Genomic DNA, 20106 nt, shown 5'->3' with positions numbered 1-20106 from the left:
TTATTTATTTATTTATTTGTTTTTTATTTTTTTTATCATTATTATGTAGGCTATTCCTGCTAAGGTGCTTGCATACTTAACAGACATTGTAGAAACAGGTGCAAAATGTGACCCCTGTTTGCCCCTGACAATAATTGCTTCGTTTTCCTTGAGCTCCTTGTTTCAAAGTCGGTATCCAAAAGCATAAAGATGAAAGAGAGGCTTCAGTGACACCTTTTTGTTTATGACAAAGGAGTTACTGTTTGATTAAAGGAAGTTCCCAAGCAGTGGCCACAGCGCTATTCTATAATTATTAACCAGGGACTAAAAATATCAATGAAACTATAGGTGAAAACAATTAAATGTAGTTATGCTGTAAGCCAGTAATTAAGCTGGTATGTATAGCATTTTACATTATATAACATCAGTCATCACCGCAGTCATTCTGAGGTATGAGCAGAATTTGTGTGAACAAACAAGAATGTCACCAGGTAGACTGGTAGCATCAGTCTGCCCCTGTCTGGGATTTGTCAGGGAGTTTGCTGGATTGCTTTATGGCATAAAACGGAAGAGGGTGCTCCTCTTTGAGCCTTAAACTCAGATACCACCTTCACAGCTGATCACTTTATACAGTCTATAATTTATCACAATAGTAAATAGTGGAAGGTGTGCAAGGCCTCTTTTTATCCTCATCATTTTTATCCTCATCAGTAAACCAAAATATTAAAATAAATTCCTATGGAGCAACACTAGGGAAGGGGAAGAGTACAAGTTGTAACATCTTTGCAACAAGAACCATTGGAATTTGTGGGGAAAAAAATGTGCATTACATCTGAGAAACATTTAATTTCCCAATTCTGTTCAACCTATAACCTCAGCTTCTTATGCCGTCACCATGTTAGCCACACCTGTAGGCCCTCAAAGGATGCTGACTGACCCAACCAGTTTCTTGTTTTCAGCCAAACGCTTCAGTTAGAGATTGACTAGATGGTTTTGCAAGTCAAAACTAATATGACCCTAACCCTAACCCTAACCCATGAGATTAGCGTGTTACAATCCACCAAACAGATTTTGAGATCTTCTGATTACATTTTTGTGATAGAAGAAAGGTCACCAGAATTAACACATCTCATTCTCTGGGGAGCATAAAGGTGCTCACAAAATGCCATGGCTACAGATTTATGAAGCGTCATATGTGATATTTTGGCCTAAGAATGGGACTGATGGAAAGGTGATGGTGACAACAAAATTGATAAGATTCATCCCTTGGGGAGCATGAGCATGCTCAGCAAATAACATGGCAATTTGACCATTACGTTTAGAGATTGTTTGGCCTGAAGGTGGCACTAGAGGAAAGGTGAAATGGTCAGCACAATCAAGAAAAGTCTTCCTTTGGTGAGTATTTCATTTCACTGTACCTTTATTTACACAGGGTGACCTGATGGCAATTAGCTAATAGGTTTAGTTGCTCAATACTGACTGACCCAGACCTGGAAAACCAGTTGCAGATAGCATCATCATCACCACCATCTGACATCAGATGCTTCGCCAGAGAGAAGCAGCTCCAGCCAGCACATTAAGGTTAGTTTGGAGGAAGTTTGACCAATGAAAAGCATGTTTATTTAACAATTAAATTCTTTTAAGTAATATTAAGATATTAATAAAACTATTGAGATAAATTTTAATTCAATAATTTTGTATGGCTGTCAAAGGATATTCTAAAAATTTAACTATGGAGTTCCCTGCACTAGAAGATGCTGACCCATTCCCATGCTCTCTTGTGAAAAGCCTGGTGCAATCTGTCCTGCCACTCCACCCACTCCCACCTGCCTCTCTACAAGTACCACACCCTGGGAACCTTGGAACCTGCACCAGCCCTGGACTGAGCCCCACCTGACCCAATGCATGCTGGGTGGCACCTCCAAAAAGGACCATCTGGGGCTTGGGCTCAGCTACATACATGGGTGTAGCAGCATAATACATAGTGGGCTGTTGGATGAGCAGTGTCTGACTGGGAATCACAATGTTGTCCTGGACGTGTACCTCGGGAATCGTGGCTGATCCCTGGCCTCTCTCAGTGAAACTCTTCCCCTGGATGATGGTAGAGGAACCAGAGGCAATACACTTTAGAGCCATGTCCTGCTTCTACAACTACCTGTAACCCACCCATTTTTGTAGTTATAATAAATATCAAATAAATATGAATACAATAAATATCTCTATGTATCTTGGTGATTCGTATCAGATAACCAGGAAGATAAATTAGAATTTATAAGGCTCTATGGTAAACAGAGGTATGAATGTAGGTAAGGCTAACTCACAGCAATGAAAAAGGAACTCTGCTGAGTCCAATGATGCCTCACCCAATGGTCAATGACAAATGGTTCATGAGTTCAGAGAAGGGTAGGGCTAAAGCATCGGGGGCAGGGCTAATGTACCAATGAAAGAGGAACTCTGCCAAGTCTAATGACGCCTCCTGCAAGGCTATATGACAAACAGTTAATGAGTGATGAAAGGGGGTGTGACTGAACTACTTGGCCATGTTACATGAATTGGTTTAGACGTTATGTACCTTCTTGTTATTGTTGTTAAGGCTATTCCCATTGCCATGTCCCATTTAGTCGGTTGGCATAAACACAAAGACACACCTTCATATACATACACTTGACTGCAGTGCCAAATTTCAGCCTCCTAGGGCAAAAACTCAGGTTAATATTTATCTGGTTGATCACACTGATTGTAACGGGGTAGGTTTTGGGGTTATACCTCCACTTGGAACGATAATCCCACCTGTAGAGCCTAAGTTGTACTCTGTTTTGTTGGAAACTGTCACCACCAGATTGAACACCTTTAGTTCCTCATAGTCCAGGGACTGTAGAGACGCACAGTATATATGCAGTGCATGCTTTAAATCATATCAGATGAATTAAGCTCTACAATAAAGACAGGTCTTTTGGCTGAATGGGATCTTACATTTTACCCATCTCAGCGATAAATTCAGTCCATCAAAATGAGAAGACATACACAGCAGACATATCTTATGTCTCATGAATCATGATAATGCGCTCGTTAGTCTTAGAAAGAGTACTGAGGCTGAAGTAGCCTACTTCATTTCCTGATATAATGTGGAAAACAGCCAGCCAGTAATGTCTGAGTAAATCAGATCCAGTTTAATGGCTTTAATCCTAATCACTTCCACATTGATTCTCCTCCATGTTCCTTCATACTGCAAAATATGAAATACATAACTTGTTGCATTAGAATACCAGTGACTAGCACACATCAAAATATTTCACCAAACAAAATAAATAAGAATAAAGGTGTTGCTTTTGGTAACTGTGTCAACCTTACCACTTCATTTTCCAGTGTGGGAATGTTAGACACACGCATTTCAACCCGTTCACATGCTCACACGCCACACCTTGTATTTCTCACACAGAGAAATACACTTACTGTATTTTCATTATTGAAAATACAGTCTAGGCTATGTTTGGTCTGCTTGGCTATTATGACCCTGACACACACGCGATTTTGGCCGTCGTACGTGGTCAGCGGTAGCTTTTGCGCCTGTTATTACTATTATTATTATTACACATGTTGAATCGGCTGCTCGTTGCGTTTTTCCTTTTTCGTATCCATTTTTGCAGAGCTAGCTGGCTAGATAGCAGGAGCACTTGGGATGCCACATTATACCAGGCTACTGCGACAGTTTTCTATTTTTATAAAGATACCCATTTTATAATAGGCCTACACATAATAATTTTATAACAATACCCATAATAATTTGGAATATTTTTAGTTTTTTCTTTACTTTTGTCCCCCCATCCCCCGCTCCCGCCAAAATCTCACTCTGAAAACTTGAGAGTCCTGTGATGAACTTTTCCAGTGAATAAATTTTGTAATAGATAATGATCAGTGCAATATGGGACGGTATAGTAAGATGCCTCACCTCCCTGTCTAGGCCTGTCTGTCAAACTGTGGTCTCTCCAGTGTGACAGTTGAGGGAGAACATCCTGTCTTGAAATGCAAATGTGAGCTGCACCTGTGGTTAGCACATGCAGATGTAATTAATCATACAAAATTTTTTTTTTAATTGTGTCACTCCTGCCACATCATTTTCCAGTGAAGGAATATTGTCGTTTATGTCCAGGAAGTTCATCACAATTTCTTCTGTTCCTTTATTTCCTCCCTTTCCATTCACATCTGTGCCTTGTAATGTCAAGCAATAAGTCTACTGTGTCTAGACAGTTAGATGAGCTGAGAAAACTTTACTGAAAAATTTGCTGATGCAAAACATAATTCAGCTTTAGTGCGAGAGTTGCTGGAGAACATCCTGTCAGACAATTAAAAACTTACAGACTTCAAGACTCAAAGAAAAAACTTTAGATTAAATGTGAAATAAATGTGGTTTAATTTGGAGAGATACACGGACTACCGCATTATGTTGGTGTCAGCAGCCTCAATTATGGTCTCTTTTGTGTATGATAATTATATCAAACACAGGTATAAATCGGCTATAGGTGTTATGTTCCTGACATCAGCGTTTTTGTCTGATGCAGCTAGTCTGCCTGCTGATGTGCCACACTTGTTCCAGCATGCTTTTACATACCCCTCCCCACCCCACCCTCCACCGTACCCCACCCCACTCCACCCCAACATACTGTCTTATCCAGCAAACCCTGCAGGAGTTTTTCTTCGTCAGCCACCACCATATGCTATTTATAATTTGTTTTGCAGATAATAATTGCTATTGCTAATTTGCCTTTATTTTGGGTATTTCTTGTTAAACACGTTATCACAAATGATTTGACAATCATATGTTTGTGTAAAAATGACCCAAGTATGAACTTTAAAGTCTCCCTCCAGGCATTGATTAAATCCCTAGAAATTATCATTGTTCATAAATGTTAATATTTAGATTTTATGTCCATGAAAAACATCTCTTCATGCCTGAAAATGGCTTAGATATAACTCAGCACTTTGCTTTTATTTAATATCTGCTAATACGTGGATATACAAATAGTCTCTGCCACCCCTCGCCTGCTTGCACACCAGCTCATAATAAATTTTTTTCAGTAAATCTCTTAGTTACACTAACATTGTTCAAGTGAAACAGCCCTTTCGAGTTGGTCTTTTCATTTATTTTTTTTAAAATAAAAGCCTCAGTAGCCTGGCAGGGCTTGTGCAATGATACGGAAAGCACCACCCTGGTAGTTGACCAGAACGGTAGCTGGATTTGTGACGTATGAAATGCAACTGTGATTTGAATCTCCAGTTCCAGGGAAGTGCACAGACATCGCCGCCTTCCGTAGAGGACTGTGAAAACACCTCTCTAGTGATAAACTCTGCCCAGATACAAGCAGTGCTGGCAAGGTCATACATTTTAGGGGACATAAACATAAGAAAAAACACTGTTTTGAGTGCAGGGGCTCTGTAATATCTAAAGAACACCATCAAGCTTCAGTTTGCATGAACAGGTTTTGAGACGTGGCAGTGAGTGAGGCCCCTGTGTAAAGTGTCACAGGTGCAGGGCGTGTCTAAAAAATATGACCAATTTCGATAATCCTGCTGCAGTTTGTGGCATGTCCTGTGTGGAAGATACATGTTCTGACTCTCCTGAAAACCATCATTCTGTTGCATAATGCCTGTATTTGGTCATTTTGGAAAGGTGTGTTTACCTGTGAAAGAATACATTTCTTAGCCTCTAACATGCAGTGTGTTACAATGATAATTTCTTTATTATTAAAATGTGCAGTACATGGGAACATGTAGTGGTCACACATGTCAGTTTTATGTGTGCTTCATGCAGAGTTCTCGTGAAAAAAGCAAACCTGCAGTGTGGAGCTGCAGCAAATTTCAAAATAGTATCAAATAACACTTAACATTTCATGTGTCTCAACATGCACGGTATCACAGAGTACATAGTTCAATCGCACAGATGTTTGAGTAGTCACATCATTTTCCAAGACCAAGTGGCTTGTGGCAACCGCATAGTATTCCTCACATATTGCATAGGTGCCCCACCCTTCTCTCTCACTCTCTCTCTGCACCAAGGAACCTAATTAGAGAGGAGGAGTAGTGACAGGTTGAATAAGTCAATTCACGAGAAGTTTCTTACCTCAGGGATCGATTTGTCACTGTCATTTATTGGATAATTGTGCAACTGCCTTAATAGTTGACGCAAATCCTCTTGCAAGAGAGTGCTGAAACACCTGGAGTAAGCGTTTGTCATCATCACCAGCCAGCAGCAGAGAGGAAAGAGTGACGTTGTTGATTTGCATAAAAATACTTCTCACTGATGTTGAAATTTTGCATATTGTTGCGCTCTGAAAAATATAGTCTTATGTCATTTAGACACAAATTTCAGTCTTGAAATCTTGTTTTAAACTCTGCCAGTGGGGTGGGATGATCTCTCTTGCCTCCAGTGCAGCTTCACTTGTTGATTTGTACAAAATATGTTGGAACAAGACAGAAGAAGAAGGCAGATCAGTCCACTAGTACCACGAACATGACACTTGATTCAATAGAATTCTGGAAACAAGCTGATTAGCATTGAAAAAAAAAGTGGTAGTGACAGATTTTTTCACTTGTTCTAAGAAAAACAAGACGTAGTGACTGAAGATTAAACTGACTAAAATGGACACACTGCACTGCAGACGGTGGAACTGCTAACCAAGGTTATTATAGTTAACTAAAACGACACTAAAAACTAAAACTAGATATGGAAAAAATGGCTTATGGAAAAATGTAAAACATTAGAAAAAAGACATAAGAGACTTTAGAAAAAAAACAAAACAAAAAAAAAACAACTAAAACTGAGAATCTGTGCTGATGTTCATTGAGACTGGGATGTTTACTGGGAGTCAACTGCCTTCACACAGTGTTGTGTTTGTATTGTAATACCTATTCTGAACTTCTTAAATCTTACACCAGACACCCGTCATTAAATATATAATCATCATTAAAAATAAAAATAAAACTAATACTTAAACTAACGAAAAGTAAACTAAAACTAAATATTTTTATACAATTAAAAAATAACTGAAATTAGTATACCCTAAATGAAATAAGACAAAATAAAAACAAAAACTAATGAGAAATACAACACTATAATAATTCTGCTGCATATCTGTATGAATTTCATTAATACCTACTCTAATAACAATATTACACTCAAATTTCACAAAGGAAACACTTTGAGCTCATTTTGATCTTGTAATCAAATTCAAATCCGGTTGCAGTATTTAATCACGTAATGACTCCAGGCTGATATTTTGAGCCGTATAGGTCCTCTTAAGTTCAGCGTCCTGGGTAAAGTTTCACACCTGACTCACCGGCTAGTCACCAGCGAGGTACGGCTTCATTGTTGAAGAAACTAAAACACCCGTTCATAACCAGTCACAACAGCACATTACAATTATTGGATTACTGGAACTAATGTGGGAAAGTCAGGTCAGACAGAACACCACCACAGGAGGGAATTAATATTTACCTACGCTAAATACTTGTGTGTTTACTGAGCACGTAGACCAAGCTCCTGCCTGTGTCCAACGTAATTCCCTTTCATTTTCACTAGAGAACGACAGAAGATGGCATTTTGCTGAGTCTGTTTTGCAGTAAAGCGTTAAGAACCCCCCACCCCCCCACCTCCCCAAGCCCTTTCATTATGTCCACACCCATGACCCCACAGCGTAACAGTCTTCCTGAAATTCTTTTTTTTTTCTCTCTCTCTTTTCCTTTCTCCTTACATTATGAAAAATTAAAGCCTGTCCTCTTTTAATCTGCACTGACATGGGACAGTTTTGAGCGACACAGGCCCAGTGCTGCTGGCTCCTAACACTCCAGTTTTATCAGCAGTTTGGAGAGATAGTGCGAGCGGTGCGGTGCGAGCAGAGCCTCCCCCACATCAGCCCCATTCAACACACATTCCTGTGGTGTTAGAGAGGAGCCCATTTCTGTTCCTCCTACCCGCATGCTCCAGTGGACTTCAGTGGCTGTGAAAGGAGGGGCAAACGGAGGTCATATCCTCTCTTAAGTGTAGCCTTGTTGGAGGCTTCTCCGGCGAGATGTTCTTTCTGGAAAAACAAACACATGTAAACAAGTCAGTGTCTCAGTGACAAAGTGGATAATTTGTGGAAGTGGATGGATATATTTCTGTAGTGTACGCTTTTATTCTGCAGCATGCTGGACTGAAAGGACACTTCACCAGGACCAAAATCACTATAATATTCCTACAATATTTCCAAATGGATTAATATGATTATGAAGACCTTATGGGACTTTATAGTATATTTAAAAAAAAAAAAAAAAATCTTTTATGCTGTAACTACAATATTCTCATGGGATACTGCATAGTTTATGGTTTTGCTTTCACATCTGTATAGCATTACACACAATACAGGATTACTTTGGCTGTTTTATAAGGCCGATTCTTAGGCAAGGTTGCCTCCTGCTGGTAGGAAGAAAATAAAGTTATGGCTCATATTCAGTTTCGGCTTTTCAGAGTCGACGTGTTCAGAGACAGAGACCGGGGGAAAAAAAAAAAAGAAAGAAAAGAAAAGAAGCGGAATAGCAACAGCACAAACAGAGCCAAATAAGCTGCGCCTGGGTGGGGCAGCACAGGTGTGTCAGAGCCTGAATGCGTCACCTCCAGCAGGACTGACACTTTGGGTGGGAGAAAACCTGCTGGTCTTTAGGTGAGAGCGCAAGTGACAGGACACATAAACTTATTCTCGTAAAGTCAACGACACACTCGGATAGATATCAGCTTGTCACCGGGTGATTGATTCACTCAGCGCCCACACGTTCAGTGGAGTACACAGCACCTTTTTCCTCAGTTTCGCTGGAAACTACTAATATGGCGCAGTCTTTCGTTTTCTACATAATCACGATCACACTGGTGAGTAAATTAATGATGATTTTACTGACTATTCTCTATCACTAAGTCGCTTTATGGACTTAAGTATAGACCTCTGATGTCGCAAGTGAAAGTAAGCTGGTTACAATAAATTAATCTGCTGTATGAGCTATACATTTACAAATAAAATTAACAACTTCCTTTAAAATAATGATAATAATAATGATTGCCTTTGAAATTGCTACTTTATTTACTTTATTTAATTCTTACTGTATTAGAGTCAGCATTATGATCAGCCTAATTTGATATATGACTGACCCAGGCTGTATCTCTTACTCCAGATGCTGTCCTATGGGAAGGCATGCTTTCCCCCCAACTCTATACACATAGTAGTGCCACAGACAATCCCGGCTGGGCATGTCATCTCCACAGGTGAGCCCCTGCAAAGGTTGAAACATCAAAAAGATGTTATGATTATGGTAACTTTCACAGCAGATCCCCTTGTCCCTATACAGCCTCATTTCCTCTTTAACCTCTTCCACTTCAGGTAATGTTGACTGTGGCCCCAAATTCGTCCTCACAACAAGTGATCCGAGCTTCACTGTAGGAAGCAACAGGACAATCATAGCGTTGTCTAAAATCACTCTGACAAGCACAGGGCGGACATTTTCTCTCTGGGCTGAGGACTCCAGTGGACAGAAAACCGAGATGGTAGTTCGTCTTGTCGCGCAGACGGTGAGAACAGGAAAAGAGCAGTAAAGCTGCCTTATGCTCATTTCATTTGCTGTGTAGTTGACTTTATTTACATTCATGCTCACAGCTGACGACTGAATAGAAGCAGAATTCACATTAATAAAAAATTAGAGAGATATAGATACATGATTGTACATCATAAAAATATAAAATACACATGCACACATGCACCCATACACTCATGAAACTGCAATATACAACACAAACGCACACACAGACACACAGACACACAACATGCTGTAGCTCAAAATGGTAATCACAAAATGATCTTAAATTTCCTTTAACTGTGTGTATGTGACAGGTACCAAACAATGGCTTCCTGAGGCGCTCCAAAAGACGCTGGGGCATCCCACCATTTGACATACCAGAGAACACTGTCAAAAGAAATCTTGGCCCGGTAAATTTCTTGGAAAATGCTTTAAAAAGAATTTATATGTTATATTGCACGCAGCACAACATCTTTCATTTATTTCTATGTGTTACAGTATTTTCAAAACAGATTGGCAAGCTCTCTTATCTTGCAAATGAAAATAATAACCAATAAAAACATAAAAAATATTAGCTGAAGATGCTGCACTTGCCTTCCTCGTCTCCCAGAGCCCAGATCTGTTTTGTTCCTCCCTGATTAACTAACTCAGCCACACGGACACGCCTACAGAGTACATTGCTTTGTGTTTACTTAGTGCTTATCTCCTGTTCTTGCTCTGCCTCGCTTTTACCTGCACTTGTAATTTATCTGTTGGAACCTGCCTGGAATATGATGTGGTAATAGCTGCATTTTTTCCTCCTTGGTCTATTTCAAATTGTTTCATGATGCAAAGGAAGCACATGTACACCGCCATAATTAGACTAGAGGTACCATGTTACATGAGTAAAAATAATAATTCATCTTGTGTTTGCTGGTATAGGTAAGATCAGATACAGTAGACGAAAACTCGATGTACTACACCGTCAGTGGACCTGGGGTTACAGAGCCCCCGGTGGGTGTGTTCAGTATCGAGAGGTACTCTGGGGAATTGCTGATGTTAAAGCCAGTGGACCGCGAAGAGTACCCAATAATAAAAGTGAGTAGAACCCAAAGGAGATTGTTGAATGGCAATGACAAACTTTTCAATCAGATTGAAAATCAAAAAGCTACCACTATGGTGTGAAATATTGTACACTCAGTACAGTTGAGTGTCTGCTTGGGGTTGTCAGCCTCATAAAATGGGTCTTTTCCTTGCAGTTTATTGCCAGAGTTTATGACAGAAACACAAACAAAGAGACAGACCGGCCTTTGAACATCATTGTGAACATTACCGATTTGAATGACAACGAGCCAACCTTCACAGGCCCGCTCCAGTTCTCAGTGCTGGAGCAAACAAAAGCAGGTGAGAAACTTAAAAGTGCACATCATGTCAGTGATTGAGACAAATCAGACCTTCACTGTGAAAGATGAACGATTAATGAACATCTTTTACACTACGTGAACAGTGGTGGGGAAAGTGAGTGCCACAGACAGAGACCAGGAAGGCACACCCCACACCAAGATCAAGTATTCCCTCTTGACTGGAACGGACCTGTTTGCCATCGAGCCAGAGACAGGTGTCATCAGCACAGTAACAGAAACCCTGGACAGAGAGGTGAGGATCATTACTTGAACAATTTTTTTCAGTCACCTAATGTGAAAAAGGAAGAAGGACAGTGAGGTATGAAAATCTCTCACTCAGGGCTGTGATCAGTGATGTTCTTATGATTTAGCAGAAAAGCTCTGTTTTGGTTTCTTTACCCCTTAGCACACTGTTGATCAGCATTCACGTAATTTGAAACAAACTACTTTTGTTCCTCAGGTGAAGGACACGCACTTAGTCACAGTACAGATCGCCGACATGTCCGGTGGAGAGGGCGCTCTGTCCAACACAGCCACAGCAACAATTACCCTGCGTGACATCAATGACAACCCTCCAACTTTCACAAAGACCAATGTAAGTGGTTAGCAATTACTTTAAAGGTGCACTATGAGAAATTGAGAGTTATTTGGTGTAGACTCAGCTGACCAAAAACAGTGTGATAAACATGTAAATTCATCAGCAGATGGACTCACATCAATCTGAAATCACATTTCAGATTGTTCCCTTTATTTTTGTCAGTTTCGTCTAAAAGGAGTCCTCACTTCATTCAGTCCTGTGCAGTTTTGTATAATTCACTTTTAATAATGGTAATATCTCACTGTTTACCTGTTACTGCATTGTTTTGAGACTACACACAGACTACACCGTCAAGCAAAAAGAGGTGTGGTTTTTGAGTTATCTAATGTTCCTGGAAGTTAGGCGTATTTGGAACTTGTTTGAACGGTGATTTGACTAATTGTGTTTAACCAGCTGTCTTTGCCTTTTAGTATGATGTCAACGTGGAGGAGAACCAGAGTGATCAACTAATCCTCCGAATCCCAGTTGAGGATAAGGATTTAGAGAACACGCCAAACTGGAATTCCCAATTTCTGATCACGAAAGGAAATGAAAACGGCTATTTCAGGATGGAGAGAGACCCCAAAACAAACGAGGGGCTTCTGTACACCTCAAAGGTGAAACAGCTTTCACATGAAATCGTACTATATTAGTCATTTTTGCTTTGTTTTGTTGACAGGATCTGTTCTTTGGTGTGCTATCAATAAATTGTGTGGAGTTATCGGTTCTTACTGGGAAAATATGAGATAAAGATTTCTTATCTTATGTAAAATGTTGGTCTATGTTAATTATGTAATAGTGGTAGAGCAGTCACAACCCATTTAGCTTAGTCATTAGTTTATTTGTAAGGGACAAGTTCAGATAACATTTACAAAAGCAGTTTCCAGTGTACTGTGCACAAATCAAGTTTCCAAGACCAGTCCCTTGGGGTGCACTGATAATCCAACCCAACATCAAAATTATACGTTACAATTTAAAATCAGTGCATATAGTAATAAAACCGGAATGACAACCGACAACACACAAACAAACACAGACCAGACAAATAAAACAAAACATAAACCACAATACATTCATATCATGAGTGCAAGTAGCCCACACGGTTGATAATTAGATGGTGTCATGATCACAGTTGTGTTTACACCACATTTCTTTTCATGTCTTCCCGTTGTTCCAGCCTTTAGACTACGAGAAGATGAAAAACATCAAGCTGGAGGTCACGGCACGTAACCAGGCTGAGCTGGAGGGTGCCAAGGCCTCGTGGGTATCCATCCCTGTCGATGTGACTGTCACCAATGTCGATGAGGGTCCAGAGTTCACAGCTCCCACCATACGCTTTGTCGTCAGAGAGGACACGGAAAAGGACAAAGTGATCGGAAGTTATACAGCCGCCGATCCTGAGACCAAGAGCAGCGCAGGCATTAAGTAAGTACTCTCACTCCTTCAGTAAAGCCAATATCACTGTTATTTGAATTCCGGCACAAGGGTTTTGAGTCTGCGTCATTACTTCTGTTAAACACTTGAGGGCAGACTTTCACCACCGAATTGAAGAATCTGATCCTACATGACTTCTTTCTTCTGCTGTGCCTCTCAGGTACTACAAGGTCACAGACCCAACCTCCTGGATCGATGTAGATATGAATTCAGGAGAGCTGAAGGTTGTAGACACAATTGACAGAGAGTCCCAGTTACTCCAAGATGGAATTTACAACATCACCATGAAGGCTGTGGATGCTAGTAAGTCAATGCCAAGTGCAATGTGTACAGTTGTCAGTTAATGATGTGTTGCAATTTAAGAACGGACTCCATTACAGAACTTCAGCTTATACTGTATTATTGGAATTTCTGTGTTGTTGTTTTTTCATACGCAGAAGAGTACAGCCCAGCATACTAGTTCATCTGTCACCACATAATTAAAAACGAAGCCAAGAACAGTCTGTGTTTGAATTCTTGCCCAGTTCTGTACCCACATGTGTTTCCGGGATTGTCTGTCCCAGGGTGTGACAAATACCCAGTCATGTCATTAGATTAAAACACTGGGGCACTCTGTTATGGGAGGGTGTTTAGAGTACATGTCACATTTCCTCAAGAGAATCTGTTTGTTATCTTGCTTGACATCTTTTGTTGGTGTTGACAACGCAGCCTCAGGTCATTGCCAAAACCAGCTCCACCCTTGCTGTTTGAACAAATAGCTTTTCTTATATTGTGCAAGAATTAGTATGAGGTGTGTGGCTGACAAGCCGCTTACAGTTAATCATCAGCTTTCTTGGGAAAATTTGGCTGTTATCTTAGGTGTATCTTACATCATGACCAAGATAATTAACATTCATGTGATGTCAGAATGCAGATCAGTCAGACAGATAGAAGGGGCTCTGTAACAACTGCATCAACTGCTTCTGACTAGGTCTAGTTTTTACTCTGTCACTAACATGTAGTGTCTTTTATTAAAACTCCTCCACTTCATTTCAGGCCTCAAAACAGGCACGGGGACAGTTATCATTCAGGTGGAAGATGTCAACGACCACGTCCCAGAGGTCCCGGACAAGGAGCTGGTGCTGTGTGACAAAGACGAAGAGTTGGGCTCTGTGCTGGTTGTGGCTGAAGACAAAGACCAGCCTCCCTTCTCTGCCCCCTTCAGATTTGCAATGGGAGCGGACCACGATGGCAACTGGGCTATCGAGGCGTTAAATGGTAAATTATTACAATGTGATTGCTCTCATTTCCTCTTTACCCATTTGATCTACTTTTGTCAGTGCATGCCCTTTAGAAGAAGAAAACAACACAATGTTTCAATAATGAACTGTTACACTTACCTGTCTTCAAATACTAGTGTCAACATCAAAGTACTCCGCGGAGTGCGCCTTTTCCATTACTTGGAGGCAGTTAACATAATATTTGCATGTACATGTTTCCTCCTCAGATACGGCAGCTACACTGAAGCAGACCAAGGAGCTTCCTACAGGGATATACACTGTCCCCGTCGAGGTTAATGATCTGCAGGGTTCTGGTAAAACACAGATGGTGACCGTGAGGATCTGCCAGTGCAGGAATGGGGCCTGCCCGGACGTGAAAAGCTCTGTGTCATTAGGGGCACTGGCTTTGCTGGCTATGTTGCTGCCTCTGGCCCTCCTCTTACTGCTCTGTGAGTCCCATCTGCTATACTCTTGTCAGCAGAATTGTGTCTAGATCATGAGAAGGCTATAAAGAGACAGAAGAACTTGTGAGAACACATGTAGGAGTGTGGGCAGAATACTGAAAAGCTGAAGGTGTCATTGAGGTTTCCCCACCGTCACTGAATTGTACATTTCAGTCAGGGTTCGGGGTTGTGGTGGATAGCAGTGAAACTTGTTGAAACTGTGACTTGCACTTTCTCTTGTGATTCCTTCCATACATACAGCACTGTTTATTGTGAACACGGTTTCAGCTATTGAACACGTCGCAAACATGATGTTTGTTTTCTTATTGCAGGTTTATTGCTTTGCTTTTTCTGTGTGACAAAGAATAACAAATGGGAGGAACTGGGTGAAAGCAGTGGAGTCTTGCTCAAATCAAACATTGAGGCCCCAGGGGATCAAGTGGTAAGTGTATAATAATGAAAGCGGCGCCTGCGTCACACCGTTGTGAGGGGACCTGATTTTCATCCATACTTTTTTTTTTCCTTATTTATTTGATCGTCTCATTGTCTGTTTGTTGTTTTTTTTTGTTTCCCTTTCCAGGATTCAAATCTAATCATTGTTCCCAATACTGGGATTGAGCAGCCAGGGAATTCCTCAGTTAAGGGTTCTGCCTTGAATGCAGACTGGCAGGGGAACAAGAGCTCAAGCACGATTGGAGGCTTCGCCATGCAGGAGAGTGGCGTTTTCAAGTCCAGTGGTGTGATGGTGACCGGAGAGCAGAATGAATTCTCTTCTGGCCAGTACGGTAACCAGTTTGGTACCGGACAGTTTGGTACCGGACAGTTTGGTACCGGACAGTTTGGCACTGGACAGTTTGGAGGCAGCAGTTTTGCGGTTGACAAGAGACACCTCTTCTATGACTCTGCACTTCATCACACCTGGCAGACAAATGGACGCTATCTACAGCAGGTAATGTGACATCATAGTTATTAAGTTTAGATATTCTTTCAGGATTGACTGAAGCAAACCATTGAAACACTGAAGACAGATAAATTTAAGGAAAGGCTATAGAGGAGGTGAGCAAATAGTGTAAACGTGGCAGAATTGTGTTGTAAAAATGTCTAGGTGAGCACATGTTTCATTCTCTGAGGTTTAATAACTCCTATCTGTAAAAGCATGGACAATTCTCATGTGTAGTGTAACCTCTCATTGTTCAAAGCACTATGGTCTCCTCTGTAAACTTTAATATTTCTTAACTGGTTGGTGAGTTGTTTGTCTTTTCAATGTGTAATATCTGCCAGTCATATCCTGAGAAATTCTGTAATATCACATAGTGTAGTATCTCCTTTCCCATCAGGCAGTTTCCCCGACTTGCTCGACAAGAACTAATCACTCGCTCCCTCTCCTTTCCACTTTGTCTTTGTAGAAGCTGTCCTATCTGGGGACGGAGGAGGGGGGACGCTATGCGGATGATATCCTCCATTCATATGGCTTTGAGGGGGAGGGCTCTGCGGCTGGCTCCGTGGGATGCTGCAGTGACCAAGGCAACCAGGACAATCTTGACTTCCTAAACACACTAGATCCAAAGTTCAAAACTCTAGCAGATATCTGCTCAAAGAGATGAACAATGAAACTGGAAAAAAAAAGTGTTTGTTTTAATTGGGCAGGATGTACAGAGCTGTGGGCTTGGCTTGTTTTTGTTTAGTAGGACACTGAACAGGAAGGAGAAGATGAAAAAAAATAGTTTTGTCTGCACACTGTGCCGCTCATGTTTTTGTGGCAAAAAGCCTTTTGCACTGAAAACTGTGGTTAGATGTACATATATTGTGTACTGCCTATTTTTGGCTCTACGATTCTTTGTTTGTGGGCTATACTGGTAGTTAGTTCACACATTGAATTTAAAATTCCTCCCCAACATTTTAATGTCAAATCAGGTCCCTTTGTCCAGTAAGGATCTGAAATGTTGATCAGATTTGACATTAAAATAAATTCAATTCAATGTACAATACGTTTTTTGACTGCTATTGCCTGATCAGCCCAGTATGTATTTTTCTATTTCTTCAGTTTTTTAGTTATTTGTATTGTTTATTACAGACTAGGAAACATTTGAGGTATTTTGGGTATTACTGTTAATCTGCAGCCAGTTGATTGTACCATTTAGCGTTGGGGTGTCAGTTTTTTTTCAATAAGCTGGAACATGCATACTTGCCTTAATATTTTAGAGAAAAAGACAGAAATGTCATGACATGTGCTTAGTCTCACATTACAGGCCTGCGGTGATCCATAAACATGTTGCAGGGCGTAGCCCGAGCCCTCAGGGTCCTTGAAGTTATTGAGACAGTTCGACAGTATTCCTGTGAAAGTCAGGAAAAGGGTGTGATCGGGTGGAGCGAAGTGTCATTCACATTTCCATCAACTGTCTGAATATATGACTTAGCTGAAAGAAAGAACCTCCTTGGTGTTCATCCAGAATGTCAGTGAACCTGTTCTCAAGAATTTAGTGTACAAAGTTGAACAAACCTGAGCTCCATATTTCTTTGTTAGGTCTATATTCTATCATGTCTAGTTATATGGTCAAAAACGAACAATTTTTTTGATTGTGGTATCGGACAATGGTAAAGGTAGCTGTAATGCAACTCTTCAACTCTATTACAAAGTAACAAGGGTGGGGAAATTACATCCGTTTCTTTCTCCAGAAACACAAGTGCTGCAACATTTTTTGGACTCAAAATAATTGCTATTGCACAAATTATAAGCATTTTAAATCTAGTTCAGCAATGCACTTAAGGTCTTTTCATGCCATGTGGATTTTAGGCAATGTACAAATATGTATTGTGTTATGACTTTTTTTATTAAAGAGCAATTTGTAAATAAAATATGAATGAGAGCTTTCTTGCACTGTGAGGGTGAGAACAAGATAAAACAGGGAGAAGCAGTGGCTCATGCAGCTCATTCTAAGTTTGTACTCCAATGAATGATTCATTGGGTGTGGTTCCCTCTCGGCTTATGCAATATCAGCTGCACGATGTTGCTCATAAACTACCTCTTCACCCTCTGGCCAATGTTTAGCTCCCCTCACTGGAAGGCCACAGCAGTGCACTTAAGCACCCGGTATTGTGGTTTGTCGATAATTACCCACTCTTCTCCATGCTTACTGTATACCTGCAGCCCTCAAGCTTTGTGGTTTTAATCTCTTTAAGAGCATCCCAAACTTACCGCAAGGTTATTTACACATAGTTGTTTATTCAAATCAGCAAAAAAAAAAAAAGTTTTTTGGCCACTGTCTTTCAAACTGTTGATCTTAGAGTGGCAGAAAGTTCACTGGTGGTTCCAATCAGCGTCACTTGAAATAAATGATTTATAAGATTGGATTTAGAATGGTGAGATTCTGTAGATAACAAGCTTATCTACATTATGCAGAGGCATCCATAAATAAGTAATACAGTATAACAAATGCATTGAAGCCCAAACTCCAATTCAAATCCCAGATGAGTAAAATCTTATTTGGTTTAGGGAGATTATGGATTATTGAGCCTATAGTTAATATAGAAAACGAACTAGTGTTCACGAACAATGCCAATCTACAATATTTGTATTGCTTAGATGATATGCAAATCATGTTTCAATTTGATGAATTGAAATCTGAAGCTGAAAATATGATTAGAGGGCCCAGAAAGGACCATCTGTCATGTGATTGTGGTGATGAGTATCAAAGATGACAGCGGAAAGCGAGAAAAGGAAATTAAATCTCAGAATGGAACTGGTCTCTCGCTATGATCAAACATTGAAATCCTGTTAAAAATACAACAATATTATCTGCACAGATTACAATAATACTGTCACAATTATGGGAGGATGTGAACGAGCTGTGAACATCAAGGGTTTTTGCTCAAAATCCCACTGGGGCCAATTAGGAGTATCTTGAAAAGTCACTCAACTCAAAATAATGAAAATGAGCAGTTAACCTAAATATCTAAAGAAGGCTCAACAGACACAGGCTACACTTCTATTACCCATACTGCACCCAGGAAGAGTTTTTTAATGCCATTCTTTATAGAAATAAATGCCCTTTGTTTAACTCGCATTCAGGAAACCCACAAAACAAAAGTACGACTATAAAGATTCAAATTGGTTTCTGGAAGCAGTTACAGTTATGATGAATTATGCAAATATTTAGCATGGGTCTTGTGTATGTGTTGTTTTTTTTTTTTTTTTCTGTTGTGGGTGTGTTTCAGTGTCTTCTTGTCTATGATTAATGACAATGTCGCAATGATGACCTGTTAACACCAGGCAGCCAGGGTTACTATACGTTTATTATAGCAGATTATTACTCATTGGTTGTTAAATGTCTCACATACACTCAAAATGAAATCCACAGAAGTGAGTTTTGTATGACAGCAGCAAGCATCTTACGTAATAAGATGGATGCACTACTCCTGCTTTCACTGTGAATCCAGACACATTTACATTCTAAACCTCACAGAAAACACAAGATATATGGCTGTAAGAGGAGCTACTGCACCAACAACATGAACAGCTCCCCTATAGCAAACATATGCAGTGTGCTATATTATGCGCCGGATGACAAAAAAAATATTTCACCAGCAATTAAAACAACAACAAACAAGAACTTTAGACTTTTTTTTGCCTTTAAGGATCATAAAGTACAACCTAATGGGAGGCAATGGCACCGATAAGCCACGTAATTTAATAGAGCACTTTGTCTGTCCACTCTTATCGCTGCTGCTTGAGCCATCACTTCCAGTCACTTCTTTAAAGATGCAATTAATTCTAAAGCAGTAGCGTGAAATTAATTTATTGCTTGTAATTAGTTTTCGGCATACTGTGAAAACAATCTCTCCAGATAGGGTGTTTTCGCCCTCCACCAGAGAGTCTGAGGGCACTTGGCTCCATCTGAGTTCAATATGGAGTAGTTTCTTCAGCTGCCAAGAACGTGGAGCACACTTCAGGTTCACAATAACTTATTAACCCCCTGTTGGCTTTGGCCTTAGAATATAATGCATAACTTTTCATGTACTGCATATCAGTTTTGAACAATATGGCTCGGGGAAGCACAAGGCCACACCAAGTCGTGCATATATTATAGAATTTAGCTTGTGAATCATTAAATCATTGGATCTAAGTTTCCCATTAAGGGCTCCCTTTCAGATTATTGGGATGTATTATGGAGATATATGGGAATTAGGACCTGTATTGATTCAAGTGATTGATGTACCACTAATTTGCACTCTCCCCATAGGAGGGTATTATGAAAACAAGCTGCTGTAACCTTCAGTGACACTAGGTGTCACACTTACCTCTCATCTGTGTTGGATGTCGTGCTCTGGAGGTGGCGGAGGGGCGTATTTTTAGAAGGTGCCTGATTTCAGTCAAGACACTTCCTCTGCTTCCCCTGTCTGTCACAAGTGTAACTGAACACCTGAAATCACTTCAA

General features: G+C 40.3%; 1 protein-coding gene across 1 annotated transcript; it reads left to right on the top strand.

The window, feature by feature from the left end:
- Positions 1–8623: 8623 nt before the first annotated feature.
- On the top strand, positions 8624–17505 carry LOC115375786 (desmocollin-2-like). Its single transcript, XM_030075328.1, has 16 exons — positions 8624–8878; positions 9178–9268; positions 9384–9571; positions 9891–9986; positions 10498–10653; positions 10815–10959; positions 11063–11211; positions 11419–11553; positions 11967–12152; positions 12713–12960; positions 13130–13272; positions 14005–14226; positions 14456–14677; positions 15004–15113; positions 15252–15620; positions 16078–17505. Exons 1-16 carry the CDS (start codon positions 8837–8839, stop codon positions 16273–16275), a joined length of 2700 nt encoding a protein of 899 aa, XP_029931188.1. The 5' UTR covers positions 8624–8836; the 3' UTR covers positions 16276–17505.
- Positions 17506–20106: the final 2601 nt, after the last annotated feature.

This window comes from Myripristis murdjan, chromosome 17, assembly GCF_902150065.1.
Source record: "Myripristis murdjan chromosome 17, fMyrMur1.1, whole genome shotgun sequence".
Lineage (NCBI taxonomy): Eukaryota > Metazoa > Chordata > Actinopteri > Holocentriformes > Holocentridae > Myripristis > Myripristis murdjan.
This window is presented reverse-complemented; position numbering and strand designations above follow the sequence as displayed.

Coding starts and splice junctions, on each gene's coding strand:
- LOC115375786 (XM_030075328.1), top strand. CDS start 8,837: ATGGCGCAGTCTTTCGTTTTCTACATAATCACGATCACACTG. Junction 10,654..10,814: donor AAGAGTACCCAATAATAAAA/GTGAGTAGAACC, acceptor TTTTCCTTGCAG/TTTATTGCCAGAGTTTATGA. Junction 14,227..14,455: donor GGCTATCGAGGCGTTAAATG/GTAAATTATTAC, acceptor TTTCCTCCTCAG/ATACGGCAGCTACACTGAAG.